This window comes from Pavona decussata, unplaced genomic scaffold, assembly GCF_977016875.1.
Source record: "Pavona decussata unplaced genomic scaffold, jaPavDecu1.1 SCAFFOLD_69, whole genome shotgun sequence".
In the NCBI taxonomy this organism is placed as follows: domain Eukaryota; kingdom Metazoa; phylum Cnidaria; class Anthozoa; order Scleractinia; family Agariciidae; genus Pavona; species Pavona decussata.
In genome coordinates, this window is record NW_028145488.1 from 1765180 (window position 1) to 1782500 (window position 17321).

General features: G+C 42.3%; 2 protein-coding genes and 1 long non-coding RNA gene across 3 annotated transcripts in view; 1 reads left to right on the forward strand and 2 right to left on the reverse strand.

Moving 5' to 3' along the window:
- The window catches only part of LOC146477707 (uncharacterized), a 545413-nt gene that overhangs the window by 353447 nt on the left and 174645 nt on the right, over positions 1-17321 (forward strand). The gene's annotated exons all lie outside the window — the stretch shown is intronic.
- Positions 780-17321, reverse strand: part of LOC146477728 (uncharacterized) — a 19217-nt gene continuing 2675 nt past the window's right edge. The window contains exons 2-7 of the mRNA XM_085113054.1: positions 17184-17306; positions 14937-15029; positions 14748-14840; positions 13655-13747; positions 12340-12390; positions 780-6714 (exon numbers count right to left, since the gene is read on the reverse strand). Coding sequence (XP_084969180.1) covers positions 2510-6714; positions 12340-12390; positions 13655-13747; positions 14748-14840; positions 14937-15029; positions 17184-17306 — 4658 coding nt within the window. The 3' untranslated portion in view covers positions 780-2509. The remainder of the gene's footprint in view (positions 6715-12339; positions 12391-13654; positions 13748-14747; positions 14841-14936; positions 15030-17183; positions 17307-17321) is intronic.
- On the reverse strand, positions 7204-11849 carry LOC146477729 (uncharacterized). The gene is made up of 3 exons (XM_085113055.1): positions 10803-11849; positions 8828-10387; positions 7204-8606 (listed from the first exon to the last, which is right to left on the reverse strand). The coding sequence occupies exons 1-3, from the start codon at positions 11089-11091 to the stop codon at positions 7552-7554; spliced, it is 2904 nt and encodes a 967-aa protein (XP_084969181.1). The 5' UTR covers positions 11092-11849; the 3' UTR covers positions 7204-7551.

Sequence of the window (17321 nt, forward strand, 5' to 3'; positions counted from 1 at the left end):
GCGCGCGTTACATCTGACGTCATTTTTATTGTCTGTACTCTTATAGACAATAGCTACGAGCCAATCAGCGCGCGAGAATTTGGACAGTTATTGTAAAAAAGATTTTTGCCCTTCAGTTTTGACTTAGACTTTTCTTTACCTTTTGATAAAAATCAGCTTTTAAAAAAATTTTTAACGAGCGAGTTACAAACCTCGGTTAACTTTTAATCGTGGATTAGCGTTAATCGTCTTTCGAACAACTGGGCCCTGTTTTATAAATTGAATTTTAGGATTTTCTTAAATTTTGAGTTTTAAATGCTCTTTGAAGTGAAACTCAGATTCATGCCGAGTTTAATTTTCTAAATATCCACACGATTGTGTCCAACACGTTGATCTCCTTTGCACTTGCCTCACATCTAATAGCAAATGTTTAATCAGATTTTATCTCGGACTGCATTTTATACCCAGTCTCCAACTTTTCAAAACTAACCTGCTTTCGTCACGATGCGCAGAATTTTCCCCAAATGCTCGAACCTCTTACATCACTTACTACACAAAAATCAAGAATTTGGCTTGGTGTCAGGTTGAGAGGATCATTGATAACTCTTAATCTGTCAAGATTTCATTTCACTCCTGGGTCATTAATCAAGCAAGCGCGGCCACCAGTGATAAATACAAAATAACATATTTTGAGCTAAGAAATAAAGCTACCTTGAAACGTAGGCTTATGCAGCGATTCCCTTCAATCAATCTACATTATCGTATCGTATCGTAGCTTTGTTCAACGATAATTCCCCGCATAAGCTCAATTACAAGCTAGTTCCAGTTCAACAAGTCCAAAATTAAACTACTCAACAAAGGGAGCGCCGTTACCTTTGACAAACACAATTAACACAGAGGCAAATTTGAAGACAGGAGACAGTTAACCCTTTAAGCCCCAATGGAGATAAGTAGCTTTGTCCTCCTTGAAATGCCGCAAACTGCCGCTTATAAGCCCTAGGGTAATACAACTTCGTAAGGGGTTTAAGATGGCCTTATAAACGGAGTGGCTTATATCCGAGGGGGCTTATAACCGGAATAAAAAAACCGTTTCCAAACGAGCTATAGCAATGTTGATCGAAATACGTTTTTCATTTACGAGCTTTTAATTAAACTTTAAAATGTCAATAATTGGAACAAAATTATAATCAACAACACGAACAAAACTGCAGGGGGGCTTATATCCGGGGGGGGGAGGCTTACAATCGGGTGTATTTTTGGGTTTAGAGGTAGATGGGCCTATAACCGGGAGGGCTTATAAGCGGCAGTTTACGGTATCGGTAAAACATCAAACACGCAGATCACGAGAATATAGCAAATGATCACTGAAAGATAAACTGATTTTGAACAATTTCTCCCAACTAATACCACAACAAACATGAAGACGCCAATAAGGAGAATTTGCCGTTTGATATTAGGGCTTAAAAGGCTAATGGCACTGCTAAGGAAGGTTAATACTCTCTTCACCATTCAACTTCACTTTAACAAGTAACTGTTTCGTTAAACACTGTCAAAAACTCACATTAGGAATTAAGAATTGGTTCGTGCTAAGACTGCTAAGCATACGTGCGGGAAGTTTGGAAAGTAGGAGATAACTTTAAAGGCATGTTTACACATGTACACAATTTTGTCGCGCGAAAGTTGCAGTTTTAAATCGCACGCGTTAACTAGCGGCCATTTCAGCGCGAACTGAATTTGTCACTGAGATATCGCAGGGGCTTCGCACATGTTTGAAACGTGACACACTAAAACACATTGGTTTAAAGTACGATTTGAAGTTGCAGCCTTCCGCGAGAAAAATTTTCGTGAAATGTGGCACAAATCGCATGTGTAAAAGGACCTCAAAAGTTCGCCGAGAGCAACACAGTTTCTCGAGAACGCTTAAAACTTTTCAAGAGTCCATAACTCGATAGGCGCACAGCTAAGAGGATGAAACAGACGCGCTTTGGCAAGTGGTGGAACGTGGAAAACGTCGTCTGGTTACTCAGACTAACCTTTTCATAACAAAGCTAACAGAAAACGGTATAACAAACAAGAGTGAGCGAAGAAAACTCTAAAACCGTCGGAGCTTCCTTAAATTTATTAGTTACGAGCGTTCTAAACTTTCTGTTATAAATACTGTATCCTCTTTCCTTTCATGGAAGAAACCGTATTTTTGCGCCGTTTTGAAAACCACTTCGACTGATTTTAGAGTTAAGTTCAAAAGCGAAGTTCGAGGCATTGAATTGCTATCGTCTAACGAACTTTTGCGTCTAAAATTAACATACTACAGCAAAAAGACGGCTTTTCGAAATGGCACAAAAAAGAAAAAACAAAAGAAAACGACAGCGACAAAGAAAAATTTTCTTAGCCGCATGTACCTTGCACGTGTTATCATGATTGTATGAATGCAGCACATGCGTCAATCGAGTTATGGATACAGTTAGACGCCTTCGTTATTGAATTTAATTGGGTGAATTTACTTTCACCTGGCTCACGGAGTGGTAGGTTTTTAGCACACATCTTCCTCTCCATACAAGCTTACCGCTAAACTTAATGTAGTTAGTGACTTACAGTCTGCAAAACACTTGCTAAGATCACATCCAAGGCCTCTACTTGTTGAACTGTGGTCGTTGATTGTCAAACTCAGAGTAGTTAATGTGTCACTTTTTGCAAGATTATTGCACATTTCCAGTAACTGATCTTCACTCACTTCACTGCAGCTATTGATTGTAAGACTGACAGTAGTTAATGACTTACTTCTGGCGAAACCATCACCCAGATACGTTATCGAGACTCCAGTTGTGTCATTGTAGTCGTTGATAGTAAGAGTGAGTGTATGTAATGACTCGTTTGACGCCAAACCATCACCCAGACCCCGTACCCAGTCTCCATCCGTGGCACTGTAGTTGTTGATTGTAAGAGTGAGTGTATGTAATGACTCGTTTGACGCCAATACATCACCCAGACCCCGTATCCAGTCTCCATCCGTGCCACTGTAGTTGTTGATTGTAAGAGTGAGTGTATGTAATGACTCGTTTGACGCCAAACCATTACCCAGACCCCATATCCAGTCTCCACCCGTGCCACTGTAGTTGTTGATTGTAAGAGTGAGTGTATGTAATGACTTGTTTGACGCCAAACCATCACCCAGAACCCGTATCCAGTGTCCACCCGTGCCACTGTAGTTGTTGATTGTAAGAGTGAGTGTATGTAATGACTTGTTTGACGCCAAACCATCACCCAGACCCCATATCCAGTCTCCATCCGTGCCACTGTAGATGTTGATTGTAAGAGAGAGTGTATGTAATGACTTGTTTGACGCCAAACCATCACCCAGACCCCGTATCCAGTGTCCACCCGTGCCACTGTAGTTGTTGATTGTAAGAGTGAGTGTATGTAATGACTCGTTTGACGCCAAACCATGACCCAGATCCCATATCCATTCTCCACCCGTGCCACTGTAGTTGTTGATTGTAAGAGTGAGTGTATGTAATGACTCGTTTGACGCCAAACCATCACCCAGACCCCCCATCCAGTCTCCACCCGTGCCAATGTAGTTGATTGTAAGAGAGAGTGTATGTAATGACTTGTTTGACGCCAAACCATCACCCAGATCATGTAACAAGTTTCTACCCGTGTTACTGTAGTTGTTGATTGTAAGAGTGAGTGTATGTAATGACTTGTTTGACGCCAAACCATCACACAGAACTGACCGAAGGAAAGAACTGTCGCTAAAGTAGCTGTTGATGATAAGGGTAAGTGCCGTTAAAGACGCGCTTTTCGCCAAACTGTTGCTGAGGTCTATTCCCTTGTCAGTGAGGGAATATAATGTAAGAGTGAGAGCGAGTGTAACTAAGGAGGTGTTTTCCAACACTACTTCAAGCAGACGTTGCATCCACCCTACGTTCTCGCCAGGGCAGTTTCCCATTGTAAGAGCAAATGTTGTTAATGACGGGCTGTTTGTTAAACCGTCATTCAGACCCTGTGCCCAGTCATCATTCACGCCACTGATTGTGAGACTAAGTTCACTTGTTCCAGTATCCTTCACTTTATTGAATACTGAAGGTAATAACGAGGGATTATCAATACAGAAATTAAGGTCACAGGGAGAACAGTCTGATATCAAGTCATGGACAATCACCTTTAAGTTCGCATTTTGGTTGGCACCCAAAAACTGCTCAATAGCAGCCTTCCCGTTAGTGGTCAATTCTCCCCAAATGTTGAAAGTAACGAGGTGTGCGCACTTTTCTATTTTCAGGTAGCTCGTAAGACTGCTTGCAACATCATCAGGTAAGTTTCCGTGAATGTTAAGAGTGAGTCGATACGGTGTGGACTTCACCAAGAGTCTCCAGACAGCTTCTATAACTTCACAGCTCAACTCACCCCAGAAGTTAAAAGTCTCTTCTAAATTGAAACTGCTCTTAGCCAAAACAGGAGTAGGACAAGCGACCTTAGCAGCTGCAATGTTTCCACTGGTATTCGGGTGGAAAGTGCACCACTGCTTTGCTTTGTTTGATGTAATAACAGTCGCCCAGCTGTCTGGGATATCACCAAATATTTTAACTTCCAAAGCATCCACGGAGCAATTTTGTAAGAAACCTCTTTTTAAGAAGAAGACGCCTGAATCACTCAGCCTTCCGAAAAGAATCAAAGTAAAAGATTTCAAAACGGCTTGTTGTGGAAGTCCTTCACAAAGGGCAGTAGCTAATGAATCTTGCATGTCTCCAAAAATAGTGATGAGAACAGAGGTCAAAGACGTGTTGATTAAAACTCTTTTCAAAGCCAGTATTGCAGTGTCACTTAATGAACCATAAATCTTGAGGACAACTGACTTCAATGGTGTATCCGCAGACAATCCTGTTTCAAGAGCTCTGGCCCAAGCCTCGCCACACTCATTAAACAGTTCAAACGTCACGGAGGTCAAGGTGTTGCTTGCAGCCAAACTGTTACCAACAATATCAGATTGGTCACGAGGGAGGCTTTGAAAAGTTCTAAGAGTAAATGACGTTAAAGTCGAGTTTTGACATAAGCCATCGTAAAAGGCGTTTCCGAGATATTTTAATCCGAAAACGAACAAACTCTGTAGTTTTGGACAGGATTTCAGGTAATCAAAAGCAGAATTTACTTCAAAATCGTGATAATCTTCATCACAACACACAGATAAATGAACAGGGTGCCGTAATTGTGAAAAGTTCCGGCAGTATTTTGCAACCTCAAAAAAACTAGAATAAGAATAGTCGTCGTGTCCCCTCACATCCACAGTCAAAGGGAAAGGAATGAAGGAAAAAAGAGTCATCGCCACTTCTTCAGCATTTCCACTTTCACTGAAACTTTCAGTAAAAAACGATGCTTCTTGCCCCAAGCACTTGAGCCAGTCCCAGTCTTCACTCTCCAGCTTCTCACCAATCTGTCTGAAAAGGATAGTCGCTTGCTCACCCAGTATGCCAGATAAAAACAGAAACACTTCCGGGTATGTTTCTACAACTTCTTCAAAGAAGTCTAACTGAAACTCTTTCAAGATATTGACCTCTTTCTTCAATAACAGAAATGCCAGGTATGCTGCGGCCAAGTATTCTTGAAATGTTTTATGAAAGAAGTGGTATTCGTGCTGTGGGTTGATCTTTTTCAGACTGGCTTCCTTGAAAACGAGACCTGATATCCGAGCTGCCAGATCTGGACACATCTCTTCAAATTTTGCAAGTTCTCCTTCACGAAATGAAAGACGATCTTCCGACAGGCATTTCCAAGCCAACTCTCCCAGTGCCAGTAAACTCTGTTCAAATTTCTTCTCAAGAGCCTCGTCATCCTTGGGAGCTTCCAACTTATTTTTTGCACAGAATCTTCGTAAAATGCATCGAACAATAATCTGATAGAGCTCAGTTCGACGAGATGGAAGTTCTCCCTCATAGTCTTCAAAAACAACACAGAGAAGGAGCAAATTCAATGGATTGTTTGGTAAAGCATGGAGGAAAGAGTTTTCCTTGATTGCTTTGATAAGCCTCTCTCCTTTTGACAAATGCTCGGGCCCCAAAAGATTAAAATGTCTTCTGATGTAGTCAAAAGCATCTGCGTCTGTAAATCCTTGTATTTGCAAAAGAACGTCAAAGTCAACCTTCTGTCGTACCTCAATTCCCCTTTCTTGGCGAGATGTGGCCAAGACATAACAAAATGGCAAAATTTTTTTATGAAGCAATTTATCCACATTAGGTTTAAACTTTTCAGGTAGCTCATCCAGACCATCCAAAATCAATAAAACTTTTCCATGGAAGTGGAATTCTTTAATGTAATCTATAAGCTCTTCCCTGAGCTTTTCATCTTCTGGAAGAAGTTGTTCATTAATGACTTCCAAGACGTCCCCATCAATGTCCCTGCACTTTAGCAATAGTACGATTTCAAACTCGGGAAAAGAACGCTCTTTAGGGATTTTTCCATTTGCCCAGTCATACGCGATTTTAAGACAAAATGTTGTCTTCCCGATACCAGGGCTTCCTTCTACCAGTACGGTTACATCATCTGGGGCTACAAAGATGTCATACATGTCCACTCCATCGCGTCCTAGCTTAAAATCGGTTATCCTTCTTGAAACGATTTTCAGTCTTGTGTAAACATTTTCAATGGGTAGCTTCAAGGTGTTCTCCCAAAGGAGCGGTTTCAGAAGCGATCGCTTTTTGTACGTCTCTTTGAGAAAACTGACAACCAAAGCCAGACCTGGACCTACAGAAGAACATTAAATAGTATGTTAGCCCAAGGGCTCCACACAAAGATCTCCCCCCTTAAAGTGTATATGACACCATTCTTTTTTTTTGGCCGTTTCTGGTTCTTTGTTATGTAAAAAAAAACTATTCTGAACGTTAAAATGTCTTAAATTTTCCTAAAATTTTACATCTTATTTTCAACTTCACATAAACACAGCGGACAAAATCCATTTCCGCCCCGTCCTTTAAAAGTCAGTAGAGGAGAGAGGCTGGACTCAGTGATGTCCTCAGGAAAACATTGCTACAGGAAGCCAAACAAAAAGCTAGCTCTACTGACTTTGCTCTGAATTCAGAGCGCGCCAAATTTAAACCGAGATTCTCCTGCGGTTAATGGACGTTTCAGAGAGAATAGAGAGATTTAGAATCGCGTTTACAGCAAACAGCAAACATGAGATTCACCTTTATGTTTTCTTAATGTCACTATTCCGCATATACTTTAAATTATTTATTGTTTAACAAAGCATGCAGCTAGATAACAGTATTGAGACAAAGTAAACAGACAACAAGGTGGCGTAATTGGGGGACACATCCCCGTGGCAGGTTAATACGACTTCGGGTTATGTGCGCAAAACAAACGTAAGCCTCACTTACCTCCCCACTAACGTGGGGTAGGACAAGAGTATTGGCAGAGCCTTTCTTATCTCCCCAGCACCATACGGGCTGGATCGGACAAGATAAAGGCAAAGGTATGAGATGGCAAGATACGAGCAATGCCAAGAGCTTCAGGAAAGTCGCAACGCAGACTTAACCGCCACAGATGCATGCACAGCATGCATCCCCCCAAGCCAACCCTAGCCTAAAGAAAGTTGCCCGAAACACGGGCCATTTGCGGGACCGCAGAAAGAAGCACTGATTCGGGAGTGCGGATATAAATCTGGTAACAGTCTGAGGACCAGCACCCCAATACTTTAATTAACCAGTCTGGTAAGCCTGCAGCGGCAGCGGCGGTTGATGCGCCTATGCGAAAACTATGACCCTTGAGACTTTTGTAAGGGAGCCCCGCGCTGCGGGCGGAGTCCCGAAGCAAAAGCGTGACGGAGGACCTAGTGAGTAGCCGGCCTGACCGAAAATAGAACAGGGGTCCCGGTTGTGCCCGGGCCAAGATAAAATACTGTTGCATGGCTGAGACTGGACATAGTAAGGAAGCACACCGGGGAATAACCAGTGAGTGCCCTTCCCTAAAAATGTCAGTCTTTGAGGACTTGAGCGTGACAAGTATGCGCTGCGGGCGGGCCAGACACGGCAGAAAAGTAATGCAATCTAATGTAAGGTTAAATTTAGAGCTAAATTTATGTACCCCCGGATAGGTAAACTCGCTACAACGAAGAAAGGCAAAAAAGGCGAGAGTAAAGGCAGCCCAGATCATGGAAAAATCCCTGGGACCTAACCACTTGTCAAGGATGGGGCGAATAGCTAACAGGACCCGGGGGGTAACCGGCTGACGGCGGATGCGAGGGGAACCCTGGTAACGGAGAATACCCCGGAGAATCTTTTGGAGAAGAAGACGCCCTCTTAGGGGGTCCTCATACCCTGAAAGAATATAAAGATTACGAACTGCTGCTAAGTAGATTTTAATTGTACTGTGACGAACTGTACGAGCTAGGAAGGATGCAAAATAAACAAGGGTCCCTTCGGATGCGGGAAGAATAGCGCCTTCTGGTGTTGTTAGCCTGTTCATGAGGCAAAACTGAAGAAACCGCTTTTCCCCAGAGCTATATGTTCGGTTGGTGCTCACTGATAAGGCCCAGTTAGCGTACATCAAAACTTCATCCTTCAGAGGGTCAAGAAGAAAGGCGGGATGGAACAGGGGCTCTGGTCGGCATCGGGAGCGAGTTCCCGGAAGCGGCTGACCTGAAAACGGGAGAGGGCATCAGCGATTTCGTTGGAGACTCCCGGGACGTGATGGGCCCGCACCAAGAAATTATGTTTCATGGAAATTAAAACTAAGAAACGAACTAAGTCCATTATTCTGGGAGCTTTGGAATGGCCCGAGTTTATGATGGCGACAACGCTCCCATTATCGCACCAAAACTGAAGGCGTTTCCCCGAAAAATGGGGGTACCAGAGTGCACAGGCAAGTACAATAAGAAAGAGTTCCTGCCATTCGATACTAATCCCCTTGCGTTTGTCAATGAGCATGTGAGGGGGCCAACGCCCTTGGAACCATTTACCATTAAAATACCCCCCAAACCCTATGGTGCTGGCAGCATCGGTGTACAATTCGAGGTCAGGGGTATAAGTTACAAAAGAGTCTAGGAAAAAGGAGCGCTCATTCCATTTAGCGAGAAAAGCTTTCCACATGGTGATATCCCGAAAAAATTCCTTGTTTAGGCGAATATGGTGAAAACGGCTGGAAGTCCCTCTAGTAAGATTAATCATGCGTTGTAGGAAAGTCCTTCCTGGGACAACAACTTTACAAGCGAACTGCAGGGTACCTATAAGGGATTGGAGCTCCACCAACCGGGCTGAGCGGCGATTGGCGAAAGAATCAAGGAGCTGTCGGATTCTGGTCAATTTATCGTCGGGTAAGCGTGCCTCCATACGATTACTATCAAGGACGATACCCATGAATTCTAGAACCTGAGTGGGGCCCAGGGTCTTTGATGCTACCGTGGGGACCCGGAGGGACATAAATATCTTTAGGAGGGTACTAAAGCTCCCCAAGCAAGCTAGTTTCGTGGGTTCAGCTATAAAAAAGTCATCCAAGATGTGAATTACGTGTCTCAAACCATAGTTATGCTTTAGGATCCATTCCAAGGCATCAGAAATCTGATTAAATAAAAAGGGAGCACTACGGAGCCCAAATGGGAGGTAAAGATCTACGTAGTAGTGGGATTGCCAGTAAATACCCAGAAGGTTCCAGTCGTCAGGGTGAATTGGCATAAGGCGAAAGGCGGATTTGAGATCTGTCTTGGCCATGAATACCCCAGGGCCCAAGGAGCGCAAAATTTGTACCGCATTGTCCACCCGTACATACTGAAGGGAATAGGGGTCTTTTGGAATGTGATCGTTTATGCTGTCACCCTCAGGGTAAGAGAGGTGATAGATGGTTCGCCACTCTGAGGAGTGTTTCTTGGGGACCACGCCTATGGGATGACACTGGAAATCCGGGAGTGGTGAGGAAGGGAAGGGGCCCGCGACTCTACCCAACTGCATTTCCTTGTTAAGGTTTGCTGAGACAACCTCTGGATGTTGAGACGCGGAGAGCAAGTTGCGTGACACCCGGGTTTGTTGAGGGCCAAAATAACCTATGCGAGCACCATACCGGAGGGCATTAGCTAAATTATTAACAAAAGAGCGGTCAGGGTGATTAACTAATTCTAGTACTAAGTTATTTACATGTAAGGGAGTGGACACTGTGGGTCTCTGGTTCTGCTGGCGCTGTGACACTTTACTTTTTGCTGCGGTCGCTGGGACTGGCGGTCTTGGTGCTGCTGCTGGCTGACTGTCTGGAACTGCGGCAGTTGAAGGCAGCGTGTGTGTTGGAACCACACCGGCGGCAGTTATGTGGGAAGTAGCAGGACTGGCGCTGACAGCCGGAGGGCTTGTTGAAGTCAAAGCAGACCAGGGCTGGGTGGCGGGGCTTTCTGCTGGGGTCCTGATTGGGACAGTCGTCGCTATGGTGGTAGGGGCTAGAGCACACAGAACAATGCGGCTTAGCAAGACCAGAGAAGGTGACTGTCCAAAGTTCAAGATTGATTTTGTCCCAGGGGAGGCTAAGATCGTATGCGGTACGCCGTCTAAACTGTTCGTCATAGGACAGCCACGCTAAGCCTTTAAACTTTGATACAGCTCGACTGATGATCTACTGATTTTTGATCAGCTCCAAGGATCTGTTGGGGTAGGTGGCGACGATTACCAGCATGCAGGTGGTAAAGGCATCGAGCCACTTTTGGAAGGTATCTATGACTGGCTTTTTCCGTTTAACCAGGGTGAGCAGGGAGCCCTGGGAGCCTGGGGAGGACTCTTCATAGCGCAGCTGCAGGGCGGGGGACTGGGACCGATAAATCGTATCGGGGAGAAGTAAACAGAAATCAATGTACTCACCACGGAGTATTTTGTCCTCAAGTGATTTGTCCATGGGACGGTTCAGGCCTAGAGGAGTTGCCACGTTTTGCGAACGCGGAGTGGGCGTGCTTTGGTCAAGGTACATCCTTGCTGGGGCCTCACGGTTCAGGAAAGAACTTAACGCTGCCTGAACAGTGGACGAGACGGTGTCCTGAATGGCGGCGAGTTGGGCTGGCGTGAATACGAGATCACGATCGTGTGCCTGAGTCCTCCATCTGCTCCTCGAACAGCTCACCAACCGATGAACCGGCGTCTGAAACGTACTCATCACCGTCCGATAGCGGGGCTTCGGCCGTAGGTTCAGTCGTTTCGACTGTCTGTGGTTTACGTGTACGCACTCGAGGATGACTTACAGGAGCGGCAATGTTCTTGGTTCCTCGACCACGAGAAGGGCGTCGTTTAGGATGTGCTGGTGCGGGCGTTGTCGCTGCTCTAAGCCTTTCAATGAGGCGAGGACGAGTTCCCGTGATCGGGAGATTCAGCTGCTGCAAGCGCAGTCAAAGGACTTCACCGGAAAGCTTTGTAAGGTCGTCGTTTCGGACGGTTGTAGCAGGCCGAGGATGAGGACGTGGACGAACCATGATGATGAACGATAAACAAACTTTTTAAACGTGTTTGCGTTCGTGCAATACTGCCAGGATAATGCCCTGGGATAGTGTTCTGACGCTTTTATAGCGAGACAGTGACTCAAAGTTCGGCCAATAGGTACAAACGTACTGTAAACTAAAAGACACAACGTGGCAAACTACTAGCCATCAATAGGGCTTTACAAAACATGAACCAATCCCAGCAAAGGTAAGATTCATTTCTAGACAATTGTGCAACATATTGGTACAATTTCCTAGCCATAAAAGGCTTTTATCCTAACCCTACTGAATAGAGAGTATTCATTTATGAATGAGGCTTTCGTGTATACATTGTTGTCTGGGGTCGACACAACATTGCGTGACCTACCACCCCTAAGGCGTCACGTTCCATTAAGCGCATTTTACCGTTCGGTAAAAGCCTTATTAAAAATTTTAGTATATAGATGAGAATAGCGCAAAATAATTCTGCCCTTTGATGCTGACAAAAAACTACTCAGCTGAGAAACTGAAAACAGCGAGCGGAAACTATAGAATAAACGTGGTCACGTTATTTCTCCCGTTTGCCGAAACGCAATTCTAAATCAACCTAATAGGACTAACTGAGCAAAACAAAAACGTTAATATGAACGGAAACAGGGGAGGATATCCCTTTGTCCCACTCCCCTAAGATTTTGATGGGCTCCTTTTCGGTGGATGGTATTTTCATGCGTGCTGCTGGTGTACTAAAAAACCTCCAATCAAATTAATTCCCCTCTGTTCGATCTAATGCGGGAAAAGAAGGTTACAACTGAAAAAACCTCTAATAAAATGGATAACTACAACACTAAAATGGAACAGGATATACATTCAGAGGCTGTGAAGCAAGCTGGTTAACAATCGCAGAGGATCAATAATCATGGGAAGTCATATAAATGGTTTATTTTACTCACTCAGGGCAGGTTGCACTGTTGACAAAGGAAATTGGCCACAACCAGAGAAGCCTAAAACAGAAAGAAGAGCAATAAGTAATAAGCAGTCTACTTCTAAAGCATACTTGAAGTGGCTAAACTCATCCTTGCGCTGAAATTGCGTGCTATCATGCAGGTGGCACAATAGTATCGATAGCAATAATCGTGTAGCCTTTGCAACTAAACAACAACTTGATCATCAAAAGAAGTTTAATCAACAATTTTTGGCCTTCTAAACTCAATAAATTAAATGGACAAAGGTCGAAACTTAAACCTGCTTGGAAAAGCCATGGAACCATGGAAACGACAATTGACGACAGCCTTTCTGCAGTTAGCATTACTGCAAATTTGTTTTCAATGTTTCATTGCCTCATTATAACCATTCGGAAGATGTCAAAGGAATGGAAAGGGAGCAGGGATGGCGCAGTGGTGAGAGCACTCGCCTCCCACCAATGTGGCCCGGGTTCGATTCCCGGTCTCGGCGTCATATGTGGGTTGAGTTAGTTGTTGGTTCTTGTCCCTGCTCCGAGGGTTTTTCTCCGGGTACTCCGGTTTTCCTCCCTCCACAAAAACCAACATTTCCAAATTCCAATTCGACCTGGAAACAGTGGATGGAAGAGCCACCCCGTGGAATCCACTGAAATTCCTACTTATTTATTTTTATTTATTTAAAAGGATGCCTTTTCTGGGGTGAGTGAAACAAGAACAAGTTGGAAAAGGCGTCTTGTTTCAAAGACTACTCAGATCATTATAGCACAACACGAAACATGGCTCACGGAAAATAGCAACAGAAAATCTTTAAGGCCACATCTCTGTGGAATCCCCCCACTACAGTATATGATCTAACACAAAAAAAAGGTACAACCTCCAGTGCAAGACAAAAAAAAAAACGCCAATGAATCCCCCAAAAGACTTCACAGTCTAACGATTCAAAAACACTTCTTATGTTTCTGTTACTGAAAATAAATTTTACGGCTGTAAAGTAAGCTTTAGATTAAAAAAGTGCATGAATTGTTGTTTTCAATGATTCATTGTTTTATTTGAAGTCACAACAAGATGTTAAAGCTGTCTTTATCAGGGTGCCAAGCAAAAACCACCTCCCGTAAGGCAATCTAGAACTTAAGCATCAGTTTCATTCTTTTTGCAACTCAAGTACTTTTCTAATGATCCTAACGGATTTCTGGATTAGCCCAATTGGCATGTTCACCTCAATGAAATTCAGGTCTTTTTAGAACCAAAATATAACTAGTTGACATAAATTTGTTACACGTGATTGGTTCAAGTATTTCCCACCTACCTTCAGTACTACTTCTCCAATGAGCTTGAGAGGCTGCAGGGAAAGGAAGCTGACTGTAACCTGCTACTGAAGACTGACTTACACCAGGATAACCTTCAGAGGAGAGAATTGTAATAAACAAAATAATGAGACATAGCACTTTGGAGAATGAATGACATAATGATTCAGAGGCATCAGCAGACTGGACTCTATTAGCACACCACAAACAATAGATTGATGGATTAACCATAAACATGAAGAAATGATGTACCAAGACAGCAAACATTTTTGTAAATGCTACGTGATAGCCTTATTGTGATCGTTTAGAGTGTTTCTCATTTACCTTCTGTTCCACTTGTCAGATGAGTTTGAGAGGCTGCAGGGAAAGGAAGCTGACTGTGACCTGCTACTGAAGACTGATTTCCACCAGAAAAACCTTCAGAGGAGAAATTGTAGGTACAAGCGAAGTTGTAGAAACTGACATAGCATTGTAGAGAGTAAAATGGCTAATTGTTGCACGGCCTACTCAGATAATTTACAAAGCAGAAAACATGGCTCAGAGAAAAGAATTATATAATTATTGTATGGGGCAAAGAAAATTATGTTCTCACAGTAAACACATTTTCAGAGTCAACAATAAGGATTTTATTTTAAAACCAAAACTTAAAATCTTTTATAAAATAAATGCCATGTGACAGTTGTTGGGATTGCTCAAAATATTTCCACGTACCTTCAGTTCTACTTGTCACATGAGTTTGAGAGGCTGCAGGGAAAGGAAGCTGACTGTAACCTGCTACTGAAGGCTGACTTCCAACAGAAAAACCTTCAAAGGGGAAAAATGTAAAAAGCAAAACCTTTTTAGAGAGTAAAGGTAATTAAATATAAACATAACTGCAGCCAACAACCTTTAGACTTATTGATTTAAATAATAACAAAGCACACATGAGCAACAGCCTTGAATGCAAGAATGGAGGGGGAGAAGATCATATACATGTAGGACACATGTTTCCAAATTTCAATTGTTTAATGATGCAGCAAGATATCTGACAAGTTTTGGAAATGCTGTGTGATGGGTTTTAATTTGTTGTACTTGTTTTAAGTGTTTCCTACCCACCTTCTGTTCCACTTCTCAGATGAGTTTGAGAGGCTGCAGGGAAAGGAACCTGACTGTAACCTGCTACTGAAGACTGACTTCCACCAGAAAATCCTTCAGAGGAAAAAAATTGTAATGAGCAAAATCATCTGATATTTCAAAAATTGTGTGCATAATAGCTTCGTTGGCTAATTGTTTTTTCCCACCTACCTTCAGTTCCACTTCTCAGATGGCTTTGTGGGTCTCCAAAGAAACCCTGCTGACTGTAACCTGCTACTGAACACTGATCACCACTGGAAAAACCTTTGGAGGGGAAAATTGTTTTAATTGTAACAACATTGTATATCATATTAATATCATTGCATTTTAGAAATTGTAAATCAGAAGAATGGACATACACAAGGGAAAGCACAATTTTGCTTCTCTTCAGGTTCCAGTATCAACAAGCACATTTTCCTTACTGTTCTTCATATGTTTCTTATACTACTAGTTGGGAGAATTTGTTTAAACAATACATCAAGTCATTTTTACTTAGTTGATCAGTCCACTCATTCTCGTGACTTATTAGTTTGATCAAACAGTGGAAACTATAAGGAGAAATGAGATGCTGATTATGGTTTTGGGTTAAAGGGTTAACGTAAAGATGCAGATCTTGCTATTTGTACTACTGGGCTAATCAAAGGAAATGGTGAAAGGTTTTAACACACAAAAAAGAAGGTGACAATTTGGTCACTTGCAAGAAAGACCTTTTTTTATCAAAATGAATAATGAAATACCTACAACATTGTCATTAAAAGTTGAGAAGAAAAACAGCAAAGAGTTCAGCAAAGAGTTCAACTGTCTGCTTCAGTTATCACATAAATCTTAATTATATTACCTACTTTAGTACAGTATAGCTCAGGTAGAAACTTAATTACCTTGTCCATAATAATTCGTCCCATCTCGCCTTGGCTGCTTGGGAGGTTTTCTTTCAGGAAATGATAAAGGCCTTTCATTCTGCTTTAGTGAACTTAAATCGCTTTGTGACAAACCTGTACCTGAAAATACCAGAAAAAGTGACAGTGTAAGGACCACTGGAACTGATAAGTTTCAGGGCAAGAATGTTGGCTAATTTAAGGAGGAAGTCAAAACGGGTAAGTCCACAAGAACAAAAAAGCAAGACCTGAGGAGCTACTCTTAATTACCTTTATAGGCCCAAAATTAAATCTGCAACCAGGGCAGTTAATCGAATAAACATGGTACGCGATCTAGAGAAGGTTGTTTATGGAAGAGATGTTCTTGCCAAATTACCAAATGAATCCCATTCAGATTAGAGGGACCTTGATATTTCAGACCTTGCCCCTTTTGTCCAAACGTCTAGAGTCTGGGCCACAATTCCCCTCCAAACCCCTTAGTTGTGATTGTTTCTCCACTTTTATCAATAATGAATGACCAGGTTAAGTTGCTGGGGTGTAGTGTTTGTAGCTGCTTTTTTTTTTTCTTGGAAAAAGTGACAGCAAAGATTGTAGGAGATTTCAATTTCATCTATGGGAGCCCAGAGTCTTTCTTTCTCTCTCCTAGACCGAGCTCACCTACTGTACCTTCAATTCCGCTTCTCAAATGTGTTTGTGAGGCTGCAGGGAAAGGAAGCTGACTGTAACCTGCTACTGAAGACTGACTTCCACCAGAAAATCCTTCAGAGGAAAAAAATTGTAATGAGCAAAATCATCTGATATTTCAAAAATTGTGAGCTTTGTTTACTAATTGTTTTTTCCCACCTACCTTCAGTTCTACTTCTCAGATGGCTTTGTGGGTCTCCAAAGAAAGCCCGCTGACTGTAACCTGCTACTGAAGACTGGTCACCACTGGAAAAACCTTTGGAGGACAAAATTGTTTTAATTGTAACAACATTCTACATCATATTTATATCATTGCATTTCAGAAATTGTAAGTCAGAAGACAGGACATACACAAGGGAAAGCACAATTTTGTTTCTCTTCAGGTTCCAGTATCAACAAGCACATTTTCCTATCTGTTCTTCATATGTTTCTTATACTACTAGTTGGGAGAATTTGTTTAAACATCGAGTCATTTTTACTTAGTTGATCAGTCCACTCATTCTCATGACTTATTAGTTTGATCAAATAGTGGAAACTATAAGGAGAAATGAGATGCTGATCATGGTTTTGGGTTTAAAGGGTTAAGTTAAAGATGCAGATCTTGCTATTTGTACTACTGGGCTAATCAAAGGAAATGGTGAAAGGTTTTAACACACAAAAAAGAAGGTGACAATTTGGTCACTTGCAAGAAATACCTTTTTTTTTATCAAAATGAATAATGAAATAACTACAACATTGTCATTAAAAGTTGAGAAGAAAAACAGCAAAGAGTTCAACAAAGAGTTCAACTGTCTGTTTCAGTTATCACATAAATCTTAATTATATTAGTACAGAATAGCTCAGGTAAAAACTTAATTACCTTGTCCATAATAATCTGTCCTATCTTGCCTTGGCTGCTTGGGAGGTTCTCTTTCAGGAAATGATAAAGGCCTTTTATTCTGCTTCAGTGAACTTAAATCGCTTTGTGACAAACCTATTGTACCTGAAAATACCAGAA